This window comes from Salarias fasciatus, chromosome 12 (genome assembly GCF_902148845.1).
Source record: "Salarias fasciatus chromosome 12, fSalaFa1.1, whole genome shotgun sequence".
NCBI classification, from domain to species: domain Eukaryota; kingdom Metazoa; phylum Chordata; class Actinopteri; order Blenniiformes; family Blenniidae; genus Salarias; species Salarias fasciatus.
The window spans coordinates 19,664,051-19,683,052 of record NC_043756.1 but is presented as its reverse complement, the minus strand read 5'-3'; the positions used below and the strand labels follow the sequence as shown (position 1 = coordinate 19,683,052).

At 42.5% G+C, this 19,002-nt stretch overlaps 1 protein-coding gene across 2 annotated transcripts; it reads right to left on the bottom strand.

Moving 5' to 3' along the window:
• Positions 1 to 11,808: 11,808 nt before the first annotated feature.
• pcna (proliferating cell nuclear antigen) lies at positions 11,809 to 18,221 on the bottom strand. 2 transcript variants are annotated; one of them, XM_030105485.1, is made up of 7 exons: positions 17,814 to 18,221; positions 16,869 to 16,966; positions 16,704 to 16,771; positions 16,423 to 16,617; positions 16,143 to 16,266; positions 15,961 to 16,051; positions 11,809 to 11,819 (listed from the first exon to the last, which is right to left on the bottom strand). In XM_030105485.1, the coding sequence occupies exons 1-6, from the start codon at positions 18,032 to 18,034 to the stop codon at positions 15,975 to 15,977; spliced, it is 783 nt and encodes a 260-aa protein (XP_029961345.1). In that variant the 5' UTR covers positions 18,035 to 18,221; the 3' UTR covers positions 11,809 to 11,819; positions 15,961 to 15,974. The 2 variants fall into 2 exon arrangements, with proteins under 2 accessions (XP_029961345.1, XP_029961344.1); XM_030105484.1 differs by lacking the exon at positions 11,809 to 11,819 and having other exon boundaries at positions 15,553 to 16,051; positions 17,814 to 18,220.
• Between the last annotated feature and the right edge of the window lie 781 nt (positions 18,222 to 19,002).

Sequence of the window (19,002 nt, the reverse complement as noted above, 5' to 3'; positions counted from 1 at the left end):
GCAAACTGGAGCCCACAATCATATGCGTATACCTTCTCTCACACACTGCACATTTTATTATTATAATAATTTATTTACGAGTAAATGTGAACACATCACAAAAACGGGGCCCTATGACCTTGTGGGAACTGGGGCGACCGCCCCCTTGCCCCCACTCTGGCTCTGCTACAGCCCAAACCGCTGCTGGGTTGATTGACCCGCCTCTTTCTGGAAGCTTTATGAAACTTCGGACTTTGCCATTGAGAATCTCCCACTTTGAAAATGTTCAGATGCAACTTTCCCCCCGGACAGTTGTTTTTTGTTTTTTGTTTTTTTCTTTCCCCAAGGAAGGTGGAGATTACTCCTTCTTGTTTCCCCCAATTTCTACCTACCGAACAGGCTTTGAGATTTGATCTTATCTAAATCCTCACTGCAGCAGACAGGTTTTTCACATCCCATTTAACATTCATAATGTAGTGTATGCACACTTTAATAATTAATGGTTTAATACACATTATTATGTAGGTAAATAAGATGATTTCTCAGTACACATAAAGATGTAAGAGGTATGAGCTATAACCTGGAAATGAATATCTAACAACATGCAACAGCAGAAATGGTATAAAACATGCATAGTGGGCGTGTCTTACAATGGTCACCAATGCTTCATATGGACTTTAATAACTCTTCACATGCTGCCTGCTTCTAAATGATAAATTCAGATAAAATGTACTTAAAACTGTATCGACATTCGGAGACTTGATTATCACCATCTATGTTGTCGTAATAGTTTAAATTGCTATTTAAAGTACACTGATGGAATTCTTTATAAGGAGAGCCTTATAAAAAAGTGCCATGCTTTGGCTTTATTCTTCCTTTAATCTTGTTCGTTAAACTGTGCTTTGAGAATCATGCAGTAAAAGCTCCCTGCACAGTTTTAGTTTAGACTACATTATTTGTAAATGCTCAGAGCCAGTTACTATATAATATATAGTTTTTGACAGACAGCTCTGCTTAAATGCAACATCTTTTAACGAAGCAGAAGCAGTGCAGATGTGTCATTCCTTCATCTGTTTTCTCCTCCATCACCACTGCAGCCGATGTAAAACGTGTCAAGTAACGAGAGGGAGTCGCTTCCGGGATGCAGACGTGATTGTCATGAGAGTTATTGGTACAGAAATGCAATTAAAGCCCTGCTAGTGGATCCATGTGTGCTTGGCGAGGAAGTGAATCAATTTAGGCGACCTTGGCTCACAGTGAAGCAGCCCAGAGCAGAGAGAGAGAGAGAGAGAGAGAGAAACAGAGAGAGAGAGAGAGGGAGAGAGAGAGAGAGAGACGCTAAATAGCAATCAAGCCAGGTCAAGCATCCTCACACATCACGTTGATTGCATAATGAACAGCCAAGAAATGTAAATAGCCTGCAGGATGAATGAGGAAAGGCCATCTGTCTAATAAAACTGCTCCCTATTAGCCGCCAAAGCTACAAGTCACGTTTCGTGTGTTTCCGTGGGATCCCAGCGGCCTGAACGAGAGATCATTTTGTGTATAAAACATATTCATATTATGTTTCATGAAGCCTGCTCTATGTTCTATTTTTGGGGCAGTGGTGGCCTCGAGAAGTGGAGCTGGGATGGGGAGTGCACAGGTTTGAATCACAACTGAGGGGTCCCTGAGCAAGACCTTTGACCCCCATCAGCTCACTGGAGCGCCCTAATGTGACCGCACCTGCAAATATAATTGATCAATGTGGAACAAAAGGAATTTCAACACCGGGATTAATAAAGTCTGATTAGTTAGTTAGTTAGCTCACAGCTACACAATGAATTCAACCTGACGTTGCTGAATTAAACTTGTGGCACCATAAAGAGCCAGATTTTCTCTCGTCGCTGCTGAGACTCTGGACCAGCATCAATGTCTGATGCTTCCGGAAACAACAAAGACTTAGGATTATTGTATGATCCTCAAAAGACACCCACACTCATCTTCTTTGAGCTTTACTTTCTCAAAATTTGCCTCTTGAATATTACTCTCAACGCAACACCATTAAAAAAAATGAAAAGCAATAATAATACTTCACAGTAAAAGCAGCAAATTACTGAGTTCAGTTTCTATTCTCTAATTGAGGAAAAAAAGTTATTGGTTGTCCAGTCAGAAACACTTCTCTGAAAACTTGATAATTATAGATTTCTGTTAGATTCATCTGTAAAAACTAGCTTGACTGTGTCTGCCATTTAAAGTTATATCTAATAGTGAGGCTGTGGATTCAAATTAAAATGGACCTGGTGTTGTTGTGTCGCGCCTTGTTGTCTGTGGCAGTAAATTCAGTAGCGCTGTAGCCGAGACTCTGTAAAACAGCTAACAGAGTAACAATAAATTCTGGTGACATTGAGGCAAAGATTACAAAAGAAAGCAAAAGGAAACAGCTGAACCCTTCTTTGACTGTTTTCATTGTTTACTGCTTTGTTGGTTCCAATAAAGAACATTGACATCTAAATTCTGGTGACATGTTTAAATGTGACATTTTTCAAAATGTCACCTTGAAGTGGTGAAAAAGGACAATAACACCCAGCATTGTGGTTTAAAAAATGTTTGCTATCCACTGAGACAAACGCTGTTCAGTGAACGTACAGTTGATCCAAATGACTGAATTCAGGATGTGTTTATCACCAGAACCACAACAACTTTAACTCTGCAATTTTTACACCCAACACATGTGACATTTAGAGTTTAACAAAACAATTTGATTAAAAACATGTCCGAAGTTGTGCAAATACTCTAAAACCCATCATGCAGAGTTTAGTTTAACTGGGGGATTAAATGCTCAGGACCTCTGAATAAAGTAGCAAGAAAAAAAAACAGATTCTACAAAAGCATGACTTGTGAACAGATTGAAGGTTGATTCTTAATTAGTTGAACCTACAGACCCCTGAGAGACAAACTGAACCTGTGACGGAGTCATGACCACCTGCTTTAAATGAAGGATATTCTAACTGTTTCATTTTTTTTCTAGTCAACAAAGCCATCAGATGATGCTAAAGTTTATGGCAGTTGATATTCATACTAAGAGAATATTCATGTTACAGATTAGAGCCCAGGTTGGATCCAACATTGTTGTTTGGGCCAAATGAACATCCATCCTCTTCCAAAATCACAAAAAGTTCTTTTTGTTTCACAAGGCCAAACAAACCTCCGTACTCTGCTCTACTCAGTTGAGGGGGAAAAAAAAAACTCTGAATGGAAATATTTCCACAATGTGAACATCTGAAGTGGGGAGGTCAGCAGTGACTCTCATACTTGAAACTCTTATCTTTTAAATGACTTCTAACAAAGTGGATTTTCATAATCTCAAATCTGTCGACTCTATCTATGTCCTCTCTACTTTATCTGAGCCTCACTTGTTTGCAAAACAAATACACACACACACACACACACACACACACGTTTATAGCTGATGTCCCACAAATTACTGCATGCTGTCTCTGAGGGTGAAAATCATTTAGAGGTCAATGAACGAGAACAAAACATTAATGTGTCTGTGATAAAGTGAGTGAACATATGTTCCCCAGGTGTATATGCGCGCGCGCGCGCACACACACACACACACACACACACACACACACACACACACACACACACACACACACACACACACACACACACACACACACACACACACACACACACACACACACACACACACACACACACACACACACACACACACACACACACACACACACACACACACACTTGATTTGTCTGGTGGTGAGAAAGGATAGCAGCTCTCACAGAGAACGGCTCGGTCAGACAAACAATCAGTGCCTGGGTCAGCTCCGTCTGAACTCCACCGGCTCGCACACAATAAACATGATGGAAACAGCTCTCAGGATCGACAGCGCCGCTCTGATCCCCATGGGGCGGACGGTGGGTTGAGATATCAGGTGGTTGAGATGAGCTGTTTGCTGCTGGTCCTCCCCGAAGTCTTTTGTTGAAGAGAAGAGATTGTATCAAACACCTTCTGTGAGAGGAAGAACTGGTTTTCAAACAAAACCGTGTTTGCCTACAGTACAGAGTAAAGTGTGTCCAACAAAAATGACACCATTACAAATTATTTTGGTGACACATTTATTCTTTTTTTTCCCTTTGGAAGCAAAACAGTGTCATTTCAGGATTGCTCTTGTTGTGTTTCATATTTTCTGTTGACCCTGCATGCTCTCTAGATAACTAACATTTTTACTTAATGTGTCCAGAAGTCACACAACAAAATTAACCATGCTTGATGTATTTTGCTAGGAGGGAAAATCCAGTCTTAGAATTGCGTGGGTACTCTCTTTCGATCAGCTTAACACGAGGGGACGTAGCCACAGTTGAGAATGTGATGAGGCAGGTGTCAAATAAGTATTTCATGTTGCATGAATGCTAAAGGGAAGTAAGTGGGCATTCAGAGAAAAAGATTTAAAAAAAGATAAACACTGTTTTTGTCAGAAAGAGACTGAACTGAAATCCTGCAGAATGGAAAAGGAAATATTAGATATGCAGGCCCCCTTCTAGGATTTGCCACAGCTCATTGCAACTTGTGCCGTAGACTTTTTACACTGGATGCCCTTCCTGCTGCAACCAGGATTTAAACCCACACATTCAAAGCCAATTCTTCACCTGATGTGGCCCCGAAAGCCTCATATATTATTCGAGGGAGCGCCTAGTCTGGTGGAACTTTGGAATGCTACAAAAATGAGCATATTTGAGTAAAGAGCATTATTTTATTTTTTCGAGCCAAATTACTCCAGAACAGTTGGGTAGAGTGAAATGAACTAAAGTTGTGTAACTGTGTGCACGAGGACTCATCCCTGCATGCCTCGGTGTTCATCCACTGCGACCTTGCAGAGCTCCCCAACACAGATTCTTACTAAACTTTAGAGTAGCTTCATTCATTGCTCCAATGATTCTAATCATTTTCACACTCATCAAACATTCAGTGCCTCCTCTTGCCCTCCGGCTGCTCTTTGAACCGTTCCAAAAGTCACTTAATCCCATCTTAGGGCCAGTCTGAGAGAAAATACAGCAAAAAACAAGTGCTGAGGCCACATGTTGGTGTAGTGGTCAGATTCTGGGCTTTTCTCTGTGGAGTTTGCATGATCTTCCAACGTATGTCTGGTTTCTGCAACTGCTGTGTTCCCCCCACAATCCAAAAGCATATTTCTGAGGTTATTCAGTGACTTTAAATTACATGGCGAATGTGTGTGACTCTGTGTTTGTGTTTGCACTGAGAAGAGTTGATGACCTTTCCAGTGTTTATTCGGCCTTTTTCCATAATTGGTTGGGATTGGCTACAGTTTTTCAGACTTTTTCTTTCATTAAATCAGTTAAGTGGTTTCCTGTCAAATAAATATTCAGCATTAGGTCCTGGGATTTATCATGTGACCTTCATAGGAAGGTCTGCGGTTTGCTCCATGAGATGATTTCAGGAATCTCGATGCAGAGTTTCTTCAGAAGCTCAGAATGCCAGTGTACTGAGAGAACCATCATCTGCTGATCCTTCCTCACTTTGACTAATTCAGTTTGCATTTTGTTATTTGTCAATAAGAAAACACAGAACCGCCTAAAATGTTTAAACAAGGCTGTGTATTTGAACCAATTCTGAGTCCTCAGCTGAATGTCTTATCAGATTAAGGCATTTTATGAAAACCATTCTCAGGCGGATGAACTCAAAGGGATAAATTTGGTCTAAAAGAACATTATTCAAGCAGGCAACCTGAAATCCACATGGCACAGAGCTGCAGCAGGGTGATACTACTGTGTTATTTCATGAGCACCACACAGCATTTGCACCGGAAAACATGATCAGCTGAAAGCATCCTGATTATTCCCCAGTAAATGTGAACCATTTGGACAAGGTCATTTGACTTTTGGCTTTTATTGTCTGCATTAAATTTAAATGAGATTCTGATCGGTGACATTTTCTTGTCATTTTGTGTTTTTTTTTTCCACTTCAACGAGCCGATTTCCTCCCACAGCAGATTAGCCACGGATTCGATTTTCCTAACTGTAAACTAATGTGCACGGATCAACACTGCGCCTGTCGGCTTAAACCCCGTCACCGTGGAGGCAGGGAGAGGTGGCGGATGGGGTTTGATCATCAAAGCACTGGAAAATCCTGTCTGCTGCAGGCTGAGAGGGAGAGCTGGAGATTCCCTGAGAAAGAGCCTCACCGCTGTAATGATACAGCCACTAATTTGGCTTCCACCTCTGGAAGAAAGCGAGGATAACACTGGGGTAGACACACACACACACACACACACACATGCATGCACACGCATACACCAGCAGCCTCAGAGTAATTTGCCCCTCAGAAGGATTTCATGTTTCTATGGAGAAGAATGTCTATTTTTAGAAGCGATATAAATAGATCTTTCTGTAGCTTCAATGCTTGCATTCATGTGAATATACCCAGCAGCCTCTCTGTATATGTTTTCTACTCATCTCTGTGGACTTGTTTCTCACAAACAGATTCGCGTGTGTGTGTGTGTGTGTGTTTGAAAATGACAGTCAAAAACGTGAATGGTTTACTGGGGAGGGAGAGGACAACACACTGTGTAATTTGTCTCAGTGACATTACTGCTGAGCTGTTTGGTCTTGCTCGCGCTGATGCTGGAGATACGAGGACAGCAGAGAGCAGCGGAGAAGTGCCCGGCTGTAATCGGAAGGGAGGCTGTCACATTTCATCAGCACCATTTCCACAGAGGACAAACTAAATCATTAGAACTTTGGCGTTATAATCATTTCACACAGGTATAATGTGGCGAGAACAAGAAGCTCAGACAGTTTGGTAATAATTTAAGGTTCCCTCGCTAACAACGCCCCTGCTGAGACGCCCACCTGATCTCCAGGCTTTTAGAAGTTGACACAAAGCGGCGGAGGGACAGCGGCGACTTATTGTGGAGGCAAGGTGGGGGTGAGACAGGACACAACTTTGTAGCCGTGGAAACAGTTGCTAAGTAGCAAACCAAGGCATCCCTGGACTGAGGGGGACAAAGATGCGATTGTGATTGGGTGGAAGATGCAGGAAAATAGACGACGGAGAGAGCAGAGACGAGGATATCCTGTGATTTCTGCCACAAACGTTCAGAATGTAACCATAAATGGGAATCAGTCATTGTTATTGTGTTTTCTTTTTCTCATCATTTATTGAGGATTATTTTTAGAATATAATTACTATCACTTACCAAGAAAACCCAAATCTAGACCACTTGTTCTTGGGACTTTCTGGAGAAAAACATATTAAAAGCTGAGATAAGACTAATCTCTATTGCCTGAGGTCTTAGTTGGTAATGAGCTTGTTTTGGCTCCAAGCAACAGAAAAGCAACAAGAAATCAACCAGGAAAAGCAGTGAAACTACTTGCTCCATATTAAGACTTATTCTGATGAGCGTGGGGGCCTCAGGTTTGCTTAATCGCAAAAGTTCTTCCATTTAACATTGAACTTAAAATTCAAATGTTTATATTAAAAACAAAAACAAACAAAAAAAAAACATAAAAATGAGATGACTGCTTATCTTGTGAACACTTCAAACAATTCTCAGTCACAAGTCTTTAATTTCTGTTTCACTGACTGCAACTAACCATCATCCATTCTTTTTCATTTTTTTATTTTTTTTTAAGTTTACTTGCTTGGGTCTAAAAAATGAGGACCAGTGCTTCCAAAGGCCCAAGAAGTCAAAAGAAAACATTGGTTTTGTTCTACATTTACTTTTTTCTTTAATTGAAGATGTAAAAAACTACATTATGCACTTTTGATGACTGATTGTCTGAAAAAAATTACATTAGCTCCCTAATTTTCAGTCAGTTTGCTTAAATGAAGAGCTGTTACAGCTCTTAAGTTTTCACATCTTAAGTTCAGCTGAAAAGCAAACAAACAACTTGTTTGCTGCTGTAAATCCCTAATAACAACTATTTAAAGAACTATTTTTCCAACCTGCAGTGAACGCAGTGACCCCCAAACTGTGGACATGTTCGTTCTCCTTCCTCCACTCTGCTTCTCCTCATCTTCTCCCTCGCTGCCCTGAAATATGAGTGACGGAAAACAGGGACAAAGAGGACGTCGCATTAATATGCTAATCCGTGCGGGGCCGGCTTTAACACACGGAGCGTCGCATGAAATGCATGTATGTGAGCTGTGAGGCACGCTGTGCAAAATCAAAGCCTGGAGGGGAACAGGAGGAGGAGGGTGACGTGAATGTGCTGCAGACAGGAAGTCATGACTCGGAGTATAGAAAACTAAAGTGGGAGATTTGTGGAGAGGGAATCCCTGCATCCTCAGACCATGTACAACCCCTCCCCCCATAGATCCATCCATCTTAAAACCTGAGGAAGAGGAAAACACTGTGACTCTAACAGACTGCCTGAAGCAGTCGGACGACGCTGTGACTTTAACTGCATGTCCTTGCCATGTGCCGCCTTGCTCACTCCTTCCTGGCATCAATAATCCATGCACCTCGCTCTTGTCGGGAGACAGCACAGCATCGAGGGCTTATGTAAGAGAGTGTCACTTCGGAGAGTTGGGATTGACCCTCCACGACCCAACTTGACTGACAAGAGGCTGGAAATACCTCACGAACGTGTGTGTGTTTGCAGAGGGGAAGCATGCAGGCTTTTATCCGGTCTGCAGGACGCATCCTGCACGCCACACATCAGTGTCGGCTGGAAACAGACATACGCTTTCACTGCAAATATGCTGTAAACTTTGGCATCTTTGAGCCAGCCTGCGGTTCTCCGCCGTCTGATAAGGCTGACGGCGTCTTCGAGTGATGTCACCGGCGTCTCCTCAGCCGTGCTGACCCGAGGGACGAGCCAGAACAACCTGCTTTCTCCCGTGTCTCGGTAAATGTAGCGCGTCAGTAGATTCCCGCTACCTCGCACAGAAAGACAGAGATAGACAGGCGGGGGGGGGAGCGTTTCATCCCATTCCTCTTATCTGCCAGGCCAAAATCCCCTGCCTCCAGAAAGCAATTTAAAGGCCAGGCGGAGGCAGAGGAGAGAGCGGGGAGGAGAGATGCAGGAATGCAGCCTCATGATAAAACTCATTCACTTGAATAAGGGTTACATTCAAAACCAGTGTACTACACCAAAGGCACGTTCAGATAGAAGGCAATCAATTACTTCCATAGAACCTCTTTTAGAACATTATGTCCACTAAACCAGCTTGATATGTTCTTACAATCATGTAGGATTATAGGAAAACACGTACATGTATGACAACAACTTTGAATGATCATTTAACAATAGCACGCCTTCATCACAGTCAGAATGTCCCAGGTTTGATTTGGGGCTCAGGAACAAGAGCATCTCCACAAAGTCTCCTGTACATTAATTGTTGGCTCTAAGTTGATCCCAGGTGATGTCTGTGTGACTTCATGCACGCCATTTTGTGTATTTTGCGTCCTGTGATGGACTTCACTCAGTGTCAGCTGGGATTGGATAAAATGGCACAGAAGATGGATGGATTTCCAAGGTGAAAGAATTTAATATGAAGGGTTAATTGATGCAAAGAGTCCCTTTCAGTGATAATGTTTTCTCATAGTCAGCTGAAGCACATTGTGAGCCTGAGTTGGATAAAGACAGTGGGTGGATGGATCCAGTCTATAGCCAGCAGATCAATGACATGAAAGCTACAGGATTGTTTGATTTGATCGTTTGTAACTGGTCGTTTTTTCAAATGTATGTGCATATTGAATTCTTTGCAACCATTTCTACCAATGTTTTGATTCTGAAATTCCAATACAATCAATAAAGCTTTAGATGTGAGAGAATCAGACCTTTGCTGAAAGCCAGTGTCATACATAATAATGTGCAGCTGTAATTCTCTGGGCTTTATAATACAGTTGAAATCTCTTCTTGAAAAGTCCAACTGCTTTCTGATTTCACCTTTAACGTGCGTGCGTGAGAATGTCGAGGCCTCTGAGGCATATGGGTCCAATTAGCAGACTGGTGGCACGGTCTGTCGCTGGAAATCTCTGCCGAGAGACATTTTAGGAAGCAGGTTTATCGGCTCTGTTGTTGAGAATGATGTGATCGATACCCTCTCTTACGTCTGCACAGTAAGTAACATAAAGAACCACAGCCATCTGGTACATTTCTTCACACAAAGTTTAGAAACGAATGTAAACTGTTGGCCTCGCTCTGTCTAAACATACTCTGAAGCTCTTTAGCTCGCTGTCACTATCACCATAAAGCAGCATTTTGTCACAAAGCCTTTGCAAAGACTATTTTGTGTTGAGCTGCTTTTGAACCAGTTAACCAGCTAGTTCTGGCCCGTTTAGCCCTGCAGGTTGACATTACCAGATGGTGCAATGAGGAACTCAAAAGAAGAAGAGGAATAGTTTGTACTCTGGCTGTGTTTGTAACTCAATAGGGCAGTCTGTGTGAGAAGCAGGTTAAAAAAATACTTTAAGACAACAACTCACAAATACTTACTATTACTACTACTACTTATTTACTTGCTAACCTGTTGCCAGCTTTCCATGAGGGATCCACAGCCGTATGGTTCTAGGCTCACACAACTCTGCCTCAATCTGCACAACAGCACTACTACTACCACACAGAACGCAAAACCAACAAGGAACTCACACTATATATGGTACACCTGTAATGAAGTTTACTTCCAAAAACGTTGTGGTATGAAATTTCTTGCAGATACTACAGAAGGTCATCATTCTCACATGGGTGAAGTGAAGTTTGGTCTACTGAAATGAGTTTATAGTATTCTGCTCCTCCTATGTATGATAATGTATTGGTCTAATATCAGAATCACCTGCAACCATAAACGTACAATCTGATGAATATCCCTTGGACAGTTTAAGGGAACTACATCCTCTTCAGCTGTCCATGCACGCAGCTCTGACTCAAAGATCCATCGTCTAACTGGCCCAATTTCAGCTCAAATCAGCTCAAGCCATTAACTCAGAGCTGCAGCTCTGACAGCATTATGAAGCACGACTGATTCTGCAATTCAGAAGTGGAAAACCCCAATCAGGTCGAAGCGTCACTGCTCTGCTCCAGGACATAATTAATCTTAACCTGGATGGCAGCACTTAATTAAATATTGAGGCAGCTTAAATGGCTTCACTGTCACTTCGTATTATCAGTCACTTCTTAAGATGACAGTGCCTCTTCTTTTCTGCGCCGGAGACAAACACTTCTTTCCTTATCTGGAGCAGTGGCTCCATCTGGTAAACTAGCGCAAGCTTGTTGTGCTGTACAAAATAAAACAAAAGTCTTACACCTCAGCAACATGTCAGCCCGGAGTGAAAGGTTGGTGAAAGCCGCGGTGGATTTCTACAACACATTCAGATACACAGGTAATATAAGTGCATTTATCAAATACATCGAACATAAATAAATTCATAAAAAAGGAAATCCGCTTATCTCTCTGCAGGGTGCAAGCTCAGCCCTTTCAGCTGATGAATTGCGAGTTAAGGGAGGGGGCTGAGATTACAGCGACAGGCAATCTACTGTGATTTTATAATCTGCTCTGTCTCGTCCCCGGCCAACGCGACAGGTACGAGCACAGTCCGAGTTTCCAGTGACGGCAGGAAAAATGTCTCCTGAATATCAGGCAGTTCATTCATTGGCCTGCATGAGTTCAGATCCTGAGCTGTGAAGGTTCTCCACACTAATAACTCAGCATTATGTCTGTGAGGCAACACTACTGTGGAACTGAGCCCTACAAGGTGCCTCTTTATGAGAAATAAAATGCTTTAATGGGGAAAGTCGGTGGGCGACAGTGAAGTAAGAAGTGACCGGATATAAAGCCTTATTCAGTACAAAGCCTGGCTCTCTCTGGACTGGAGGCAACAAAACAAGCCATCAGCACTTCCAAAGCTCACCAATTAACACATATTTATTTAATACTGACAAGAAAATCTGAAGATTAAAACAAACAGTGACGGGGAAAGTCACCTCAGTTTGTTGCCAGGCAACTATCTGGCAGTGTAAACCTCCATAAAATGTTGAATGATCCTTTTAACGTTTCAATTTTTCTGAGCAGATCAAAGAAATAAGAGTGAGCATGTTAATTAGCTAAAGTGGCATGTGCCCCCTGGTTAATTTTCATGTTTCAAGATAACGCAGACCATAATGTCCACAGACACAAATGGTAGAAATTTAACTTAAAATGATATAAAAAGCAGGAAAATGTGCTTTAACAGTTGACACGTGTGTAAAGAAAATGCATTTGTGGGATGAACAAATGCGAGTGCATGCGAGTGACTTAATGTCACCAAACACGTCATTCTGCTGTTGCATTGAAATATGTTTTAATTCTGAAGAAATAAAATAAATTTAAAATATAAGTTAATTTATTTAACAAACAGGAGGCTCAGGACTGATTGTGGTGAACCATGCAGAGACACAACAGCCTGACATCGAGTCAAAGTGGTCTCTACTCCTACTCCACCTTTTTTACAAACTTAGAAAAGGGAAATAAACGGTTTTCTGAGATCATTACTGCATTTTTGGATCAGTGGGATCTTCTGGTGTATGAATTCCTGCACTGAACGCAGCATGGAGGCAACCAGCATCACTGCTGAGACGTTACCGAGGCTGCGACTGGTGAGAGAGCATCTGTAGGTCAAACCTGCGTTATCCTCCTCTTGACATCCGCCTGGAGACTGCTTACAGGGTCGAGGTCACGACAGCAGCTCTGAGGATGAAGGTCAGTGATAGCGCAGTCAGAAAAGCAGCTGTGAGGAGTGTTGGCGCTGTGGACCAGCGGAAAGTAATGGAGCGGCTGTGGCTCAGTTGGCAGAGCGAATCCACCTCAATCCACCTTAACCCTGGGGTTGGTGTTTGGGTCACATGAAGCAGCAGCAGCAGATGACAAGTTAAACCTTCTCTGAGTGTGGACATCTCACCGTCAGCTTGTAGCTTAGACAGCGGGATTCTGGAAGATGGCTTTCCAAATAAGAAAAAAAAAAAAACCTTTCTTGTGAAAAGAGAATTTTGCAGGACTGAAAGCTTTCAGTCTCACTGTGGTCCACTTCCAGGACCCGTCTGTGTGCCGCTGCTCTTCATGCTCTGACACCAGCCTCGGACCACCCTTTCAAAAGCTCCCCCAACTTCTTCATTCAGCTTTGTCCAAAACCCTGCTCCAATCTGCAGTCTTCCACGCACCTTGAGCACATTTTCATGGCTGCTGTGCATTCTTCTGGTCAGCTTTCTCTGACTCCACTTCAATCCAGCGCTCTGTGAGCTGCAGCCCTTTCACTGATGATCTCTGCTGGCTCTTCCTCCTCATCTGGACAACTGCAGTGTCAGCAGACTTCCCCTTGACTGCACTAATGTCTGCTGAAAATGACCCGTTCAGTAAATCCATCACATTTATATCTCATAACTCGTGTTCCTATCAAACCTGACACGGCATATTCCAACAATTTAGATTCCTAATTCTCATTTTATGCCAGATGATGAAATTATCAAAGTGATCAAGGCATGTTTGAAAGATTTGAATTCACACATAATGATTCTAACATATGCATAGTTTTTACTTGCAGAATTAACTTCTGATAATAGTGTCATTTTCGGGGCTGATGGGGTATCAGATGAAGTGCATTAGACTTGAATTAACACAGTGTTTTCTTTCCCTGTGTTCTATCTAATTTGGCACTAACATGCAGCCTCATGGCCTCCGATTTACTCAAACAAAACTGTTTCTCTTTTCATTTTTGATAAGTACAGACTCCTGACACCGTGGATCCATGGAGACAAGGACCCTAGAGGGAAAAAGAGGAGAACATGCTTCTGGGAAAAAGCATTTTCCCTCTGGCCCTGACTCCTAAACTGCTCCATCTGCACCTCCCTGAAGCTCTGCTCCTCAGAGGAGCGGCGGCGGACAGTTTTCAGCCTCGTCATGTTACAGACTGATCTGTGTAAAGCAGTCAGGAGAGTCAGACTGAGGCCAGATGCGTCTGCCCGTCAGATTACAGCTCTGTGAGGATTAAACCGGTCTGACCCTGTACCTCCGACTGCACTGCACGGCAACACACACACACACACACACACACACACACACACACACACACACACACACACACACACACACACACACACACACACTGACCTGTTGTGACAGCATCAATCATCCATGACTCCACAGTGACGTAACTTCTCTGGAACGGCGCGAGGCGTCCAAATCCCCCAAAATTCAGCCAAGCCGCGAGCACACAGCTTCAAACTGATTACTTTCAATATTTACTTTTTTTAAAAAACACACACGAAATAAAAAAAAAGAAATGCCTCAATGTATTGACATGTAAAAAGATCTATCGCTTCACACGTGCGCGCACAGGTGGAAGTAATTAAAAATCTGAATTATAGTAAGATGGTAAAAGTGCACCATCTTGTGGTGACTCCGGGTTACTACATCACATGCATCTATCAATCTTTCTCAAGAGAAACAAGAACTCTTCATAGCTTTACAATAAACCTACATTGTGAAAACAGAATTAGATTAAAAAGATTAAAACATTAATCTTAAAAAACAGGAGGTCATATTGACATGAAAACAATTACTATAAATGGAGGAGTAATTTAAGGTCACCACTTGACCTCATATACAAGTTTTTGGACTGTGTGAGTGAAAAAGGGCGGTCTAAAATCCTCTCTGCCCCGGCGTTTTAAGTTTTCCTCATGTATACATTCACAAATCAGCCTCTTAGTTTGGCTTTGCTGCTGCTGCTAATTTATAACCAGGTGTCTCTTACTGCTGCATCACTAATCTCATGCTAGTGTTTGTAATCTGACAAGCTGTTCAGTAAAATCGAAACATTTTAACAGCATGTTGAATTGGCAGTGTCAATATGAGTAATATCAGGCCGCGCTGGGTTGACCAGTCGGTCATATATAAATTAATTTTCAAGCAGTGACAGGCATTACGTGATATTTGAAAGTGTACGTTATATTAATTATCAGTTATAATCCGACAATAAAGTAAGTTCCCACTGAGCTGCAGGCTTGGTATTATATGGAAATGTTTTATTCATTTGTATTGTTTTTGTAAATGTTTAGTTTATGCTCAGTGTATTTATGACTTCCTTTCAATGCTATTGCAGCCAGGCTCCATCTTCCAGCTGATTTTGGACCCACTGACTCTCCAGTCTCCAAGATTTAGCAGGTTGTCATGTTATTGAACTACAACTACAGTACACATAACACACATACTACAGTTGTAGAATAAAACCAGTAGAACCACAAGAGACAATATTAAAAAACTTTCCTGGTTAGCTGTCAAAAAAAAAAAAAAAACTCAGCCTGAAAAGTTTCAACTAAACCAGTGAATTATATTTCATCCTGTCCTGAGCAAAGATTTCTTTGTTTTCAAGACCTAATGACAAATATAAATAAGGATGATTGGAAACTTTTCAATAAATAAAGATCAAGACACAATTTGTCTTGTTCACAATTTTAATGTTCTCGGTCTGAGTTTTACCATTGAAACAAGACATTTGAACAAAGCTGACTACATTTAACTGATCCTCATGATCTCTTGCAGGGACTGAAAAGTTGCTGAAATGCTTCAGCTGAAACAGGTAGAAAAACGACAAAAACGGCATTTGGAAACAACTGGGATCATTTATTTTGACTGAATTGATGAATAAAAAAACAAACATTTGGGATCAACCGACAGTGAGAATCCACAGAAAGTATTTACAAGTGTGTTTATCTACAAAAGAGCGTATGGGAATTTTGAAATAAGCTTCTCCTCCAAACAGGAAAAAATGGAGACGGAGACTCCAAGTCTTGAGTGAGTGCACGATGAACCCATGTGTAGGAAGCGCCGCACACAGATGATCAATGCAGCCATGAACACAGGAGTGGATCAGAAACCTCAGCCTAAAGCAAACTGACCATCACAAGATTTCTTCTGCCCCCTGACTCACTCAGGACGAGTCCTGGTCGACCGCTTTTCTCCGTTCTCCCTCTTTCTACCTTATATTAACAATCTAGGAAGCCTCCTCATCAATCTTCGGTGCCAAGTAGTATTTGACGTGTCCCATATCAGCAATCTTGTACTCAACCACTGTGGAAAGAAAGAGGTCAAAGTATGAGCAAAAAAGACTTGACACAAACACCATAAAAATAGCCACTGAAGAAACAGCCGAGGCCCGTACCGAGGGGGATGTCAGCAGACATGCTGAGGGTGACCGTCTTGGACAGCGGCGTGGCCTTAGTGAAGAAGTTCAGGTAGTTGAGGGCAAAGATGAGCTGGACAGGCTCGTTCATCTCAATAGTGACCTGAAAACAAACACGGATGAGAATGAGGCTTGTGCTGTCCACCAAAGTAAAACCACACAACTCAGAGCTGCTGTTGACTTAACTGTGGAAAACAGAATATGCTGATGGGGCTAAAGGGACTGATCTCACGTTACACTGACTTTGACTCATACTCACAGCTTCATCCTCTTTGTCCACGTTGCTTGTCTGGGACAGCTTGATGTTGCCGGTGCCCAGCTCTCCGGAGGCCGAGAACTTGACTCCATCCTTTGCGCAGGAGATCATGACGGCGTCGCCGATCTGGGACAGGTCGCGGCAGATGCGAGCAAACTCCAAAGAGGGCATCTTCACCACACAGCTGTACTCCTGCTCCTGCAAAGATGAACAAAGATAACGTCAGGAACAGTGTGCTCAGGCAGCAGAGCGTATTATGTAGGACATGCAAACAAATGACTTACTGGAATGCCGAGCTGCTCCACATCCAGATCCATCAGCTTCATCTCATAATCCGACACTTTCTCCTGATCTACACAGAGGAAAAGTAAAGGACAGTGAACACTTAGAAACAGTTTAATGGGACACAATTTGAAAAGTTGATTTGACTCAATGGCTGAAAAACTTACTGAGGGTCTCAAACACAAGAGCGAGTGTGTCGGCATTGTCCTCTGCTCTGAGAGTGATGATGTCCTCGTTTCCAGCACATTTCAGGATTTTTGACATGCTGGATGAGAGGAAACAAAAATTACAATCCACGCTCAAAGAGCCTAGACAAGAGTTCAAAAAGTGAACATAAATCTTAATCCCAGCAATAAACAAATCATTGCTACACTACAGTATAGTATAAACCTCAGTAAACAGAGACGATGTTAAACACTGGAGTGAAAAAAGTTAATTAGAATAAAGCTTTATTTATGTAGAAAAAAAAATTATCAACCATTTCCATCAAACCAAAATGTAAAGAAATAGCTTTGACACGTTTTAATAAAACAACTCCACATCATTGTCTAAAAATGTATTCTTCTAAACCGGTTTGTTTTATAAACTCCATGAACTGCAGCTCGATGTTAACACTCGGTCAGTGTGCTCTTTAACAAGAATTACAGTTTCTTTTAGTGAACCGGTGTGGCGTTTCATGACAAAGAGTAATATCCGGAAGTGTAAGTTCCCGGGTTTAACATTTCCCGCCAACTCTCCACCAGTGGATTTGGCGCTCAAATGACGTCAACACGTAACTGCGTTGCGGACAGCGCCAAAAGTTTACAACATAAAACTGCATTGCTTCGTTCTATGCAACATGACTGCTTTAAATTAAGCATATTACGAGCATTTGGGTTAAGTGCAGAGTGAAGCATGTCAGAAACCCGGAGGGGAGGGAAACTGCGCTGTGTCCGGGACAGAGACATGCCCGGACAATTCTCCCAAGATGGCCTCCCTCTTTGTCAGCATCAGTCAGAGTAATAAAACAGCAGATGCCCGCGTTCTTTTCTCGGCAACTTCACGACACACTAACTGTGAGCGAAAAAAGTCGTTCTTTTCTCTGTGTGTGAGTTTGTGAAGCATTACTGCACCTGCTGAGGTTGACTCCCATGGCCAGGTTCCTGTCGCAGCGGTACGAGTCGAAGCCGTCGTGCCGCAGGGTGAGCTGCACCAGCGAGACGTGGGAAGAGTCCATGCTCTGCAGCGAGATGCCCGACGAGCTGACATCCCAGCAGGCCTCCGTGATCAGGTCCTTCAGCGCCTCCAGCACCTTCTTCAGGATGGAACCCTGTACCAGGCGAGCCTCAAACATGATGACTGTTGTGGGATATTTTTTTTTCAGCGTCCGTGCGGTGAAGAAGACTTTGAGCGTCGCTCCGTGGAGGTAGAACTCAGCTGCTCGGAAACTTCAGGCTTTTTGTGATGGGATGTCAGCGAGCTGGACGCACGACGTCAACTTCACTGCAGCAGAGAGATATGAGCTGAAAGCGCGCGCTAGCGTCTGTTTATAAAAAAATTCGGCGCCATTGCGTCACTTCCGCCGGCATGATGACGACTTCCAGGAGGTAAACGTGGATACTGGGATCCGCCATGTTGGCGAGGTCGCTTGATCCACACCAGGGAGGAAAACATTCCACTGGGAAAAAGCATTCCCCCTGACTCCCAAACTGCACCATGTGCACCTCCCTGAAGCTCTTCAGTGCAGAATCTGCATGTTCTCAGTCTGTGCATGTTTTCTCTTGGTGACACTGACTAACCTGTATGAGTCTGTCTTTTCTGATTGCACTGTGATGTACTGGCAAACCTGCCTTTTTTGATTTCAGGTATACAATAAAAAGTGACTCATTATGCATTTTTTGTTGTGAAAAACTGGCAACTTTAAGTCCTGTAAGTTGAAGTGGCATCAGTCTACTGAACTCTGTGTAAACCCAGAGTTTATACTTGCTATACATCATTACAGAATACAACAAACTATATTTTGATTAAAACTAACTAGAAAAGCACGCCCCATTTCATCCTGATCATTCCCAAAATCGAATCACATGTTCCTAGTCTAATTTCGCACGTGTCCTAAAAATGTCAACATAATTTGAATGTACATTTTTGAGTTATGTTGCTATAACAGAACCTCCTTGGCAGGGGTAACAAATGAACTATGTCCAGCAGGTAGTTCGAGTAACTGATAACCAAACTGTGTCATGTTGGCTTTAGTGAAGATAACAAGACCCCATATGCATTATGAGCATGTGGAGAAATGCAAACAGTATTTATTCATTAAAG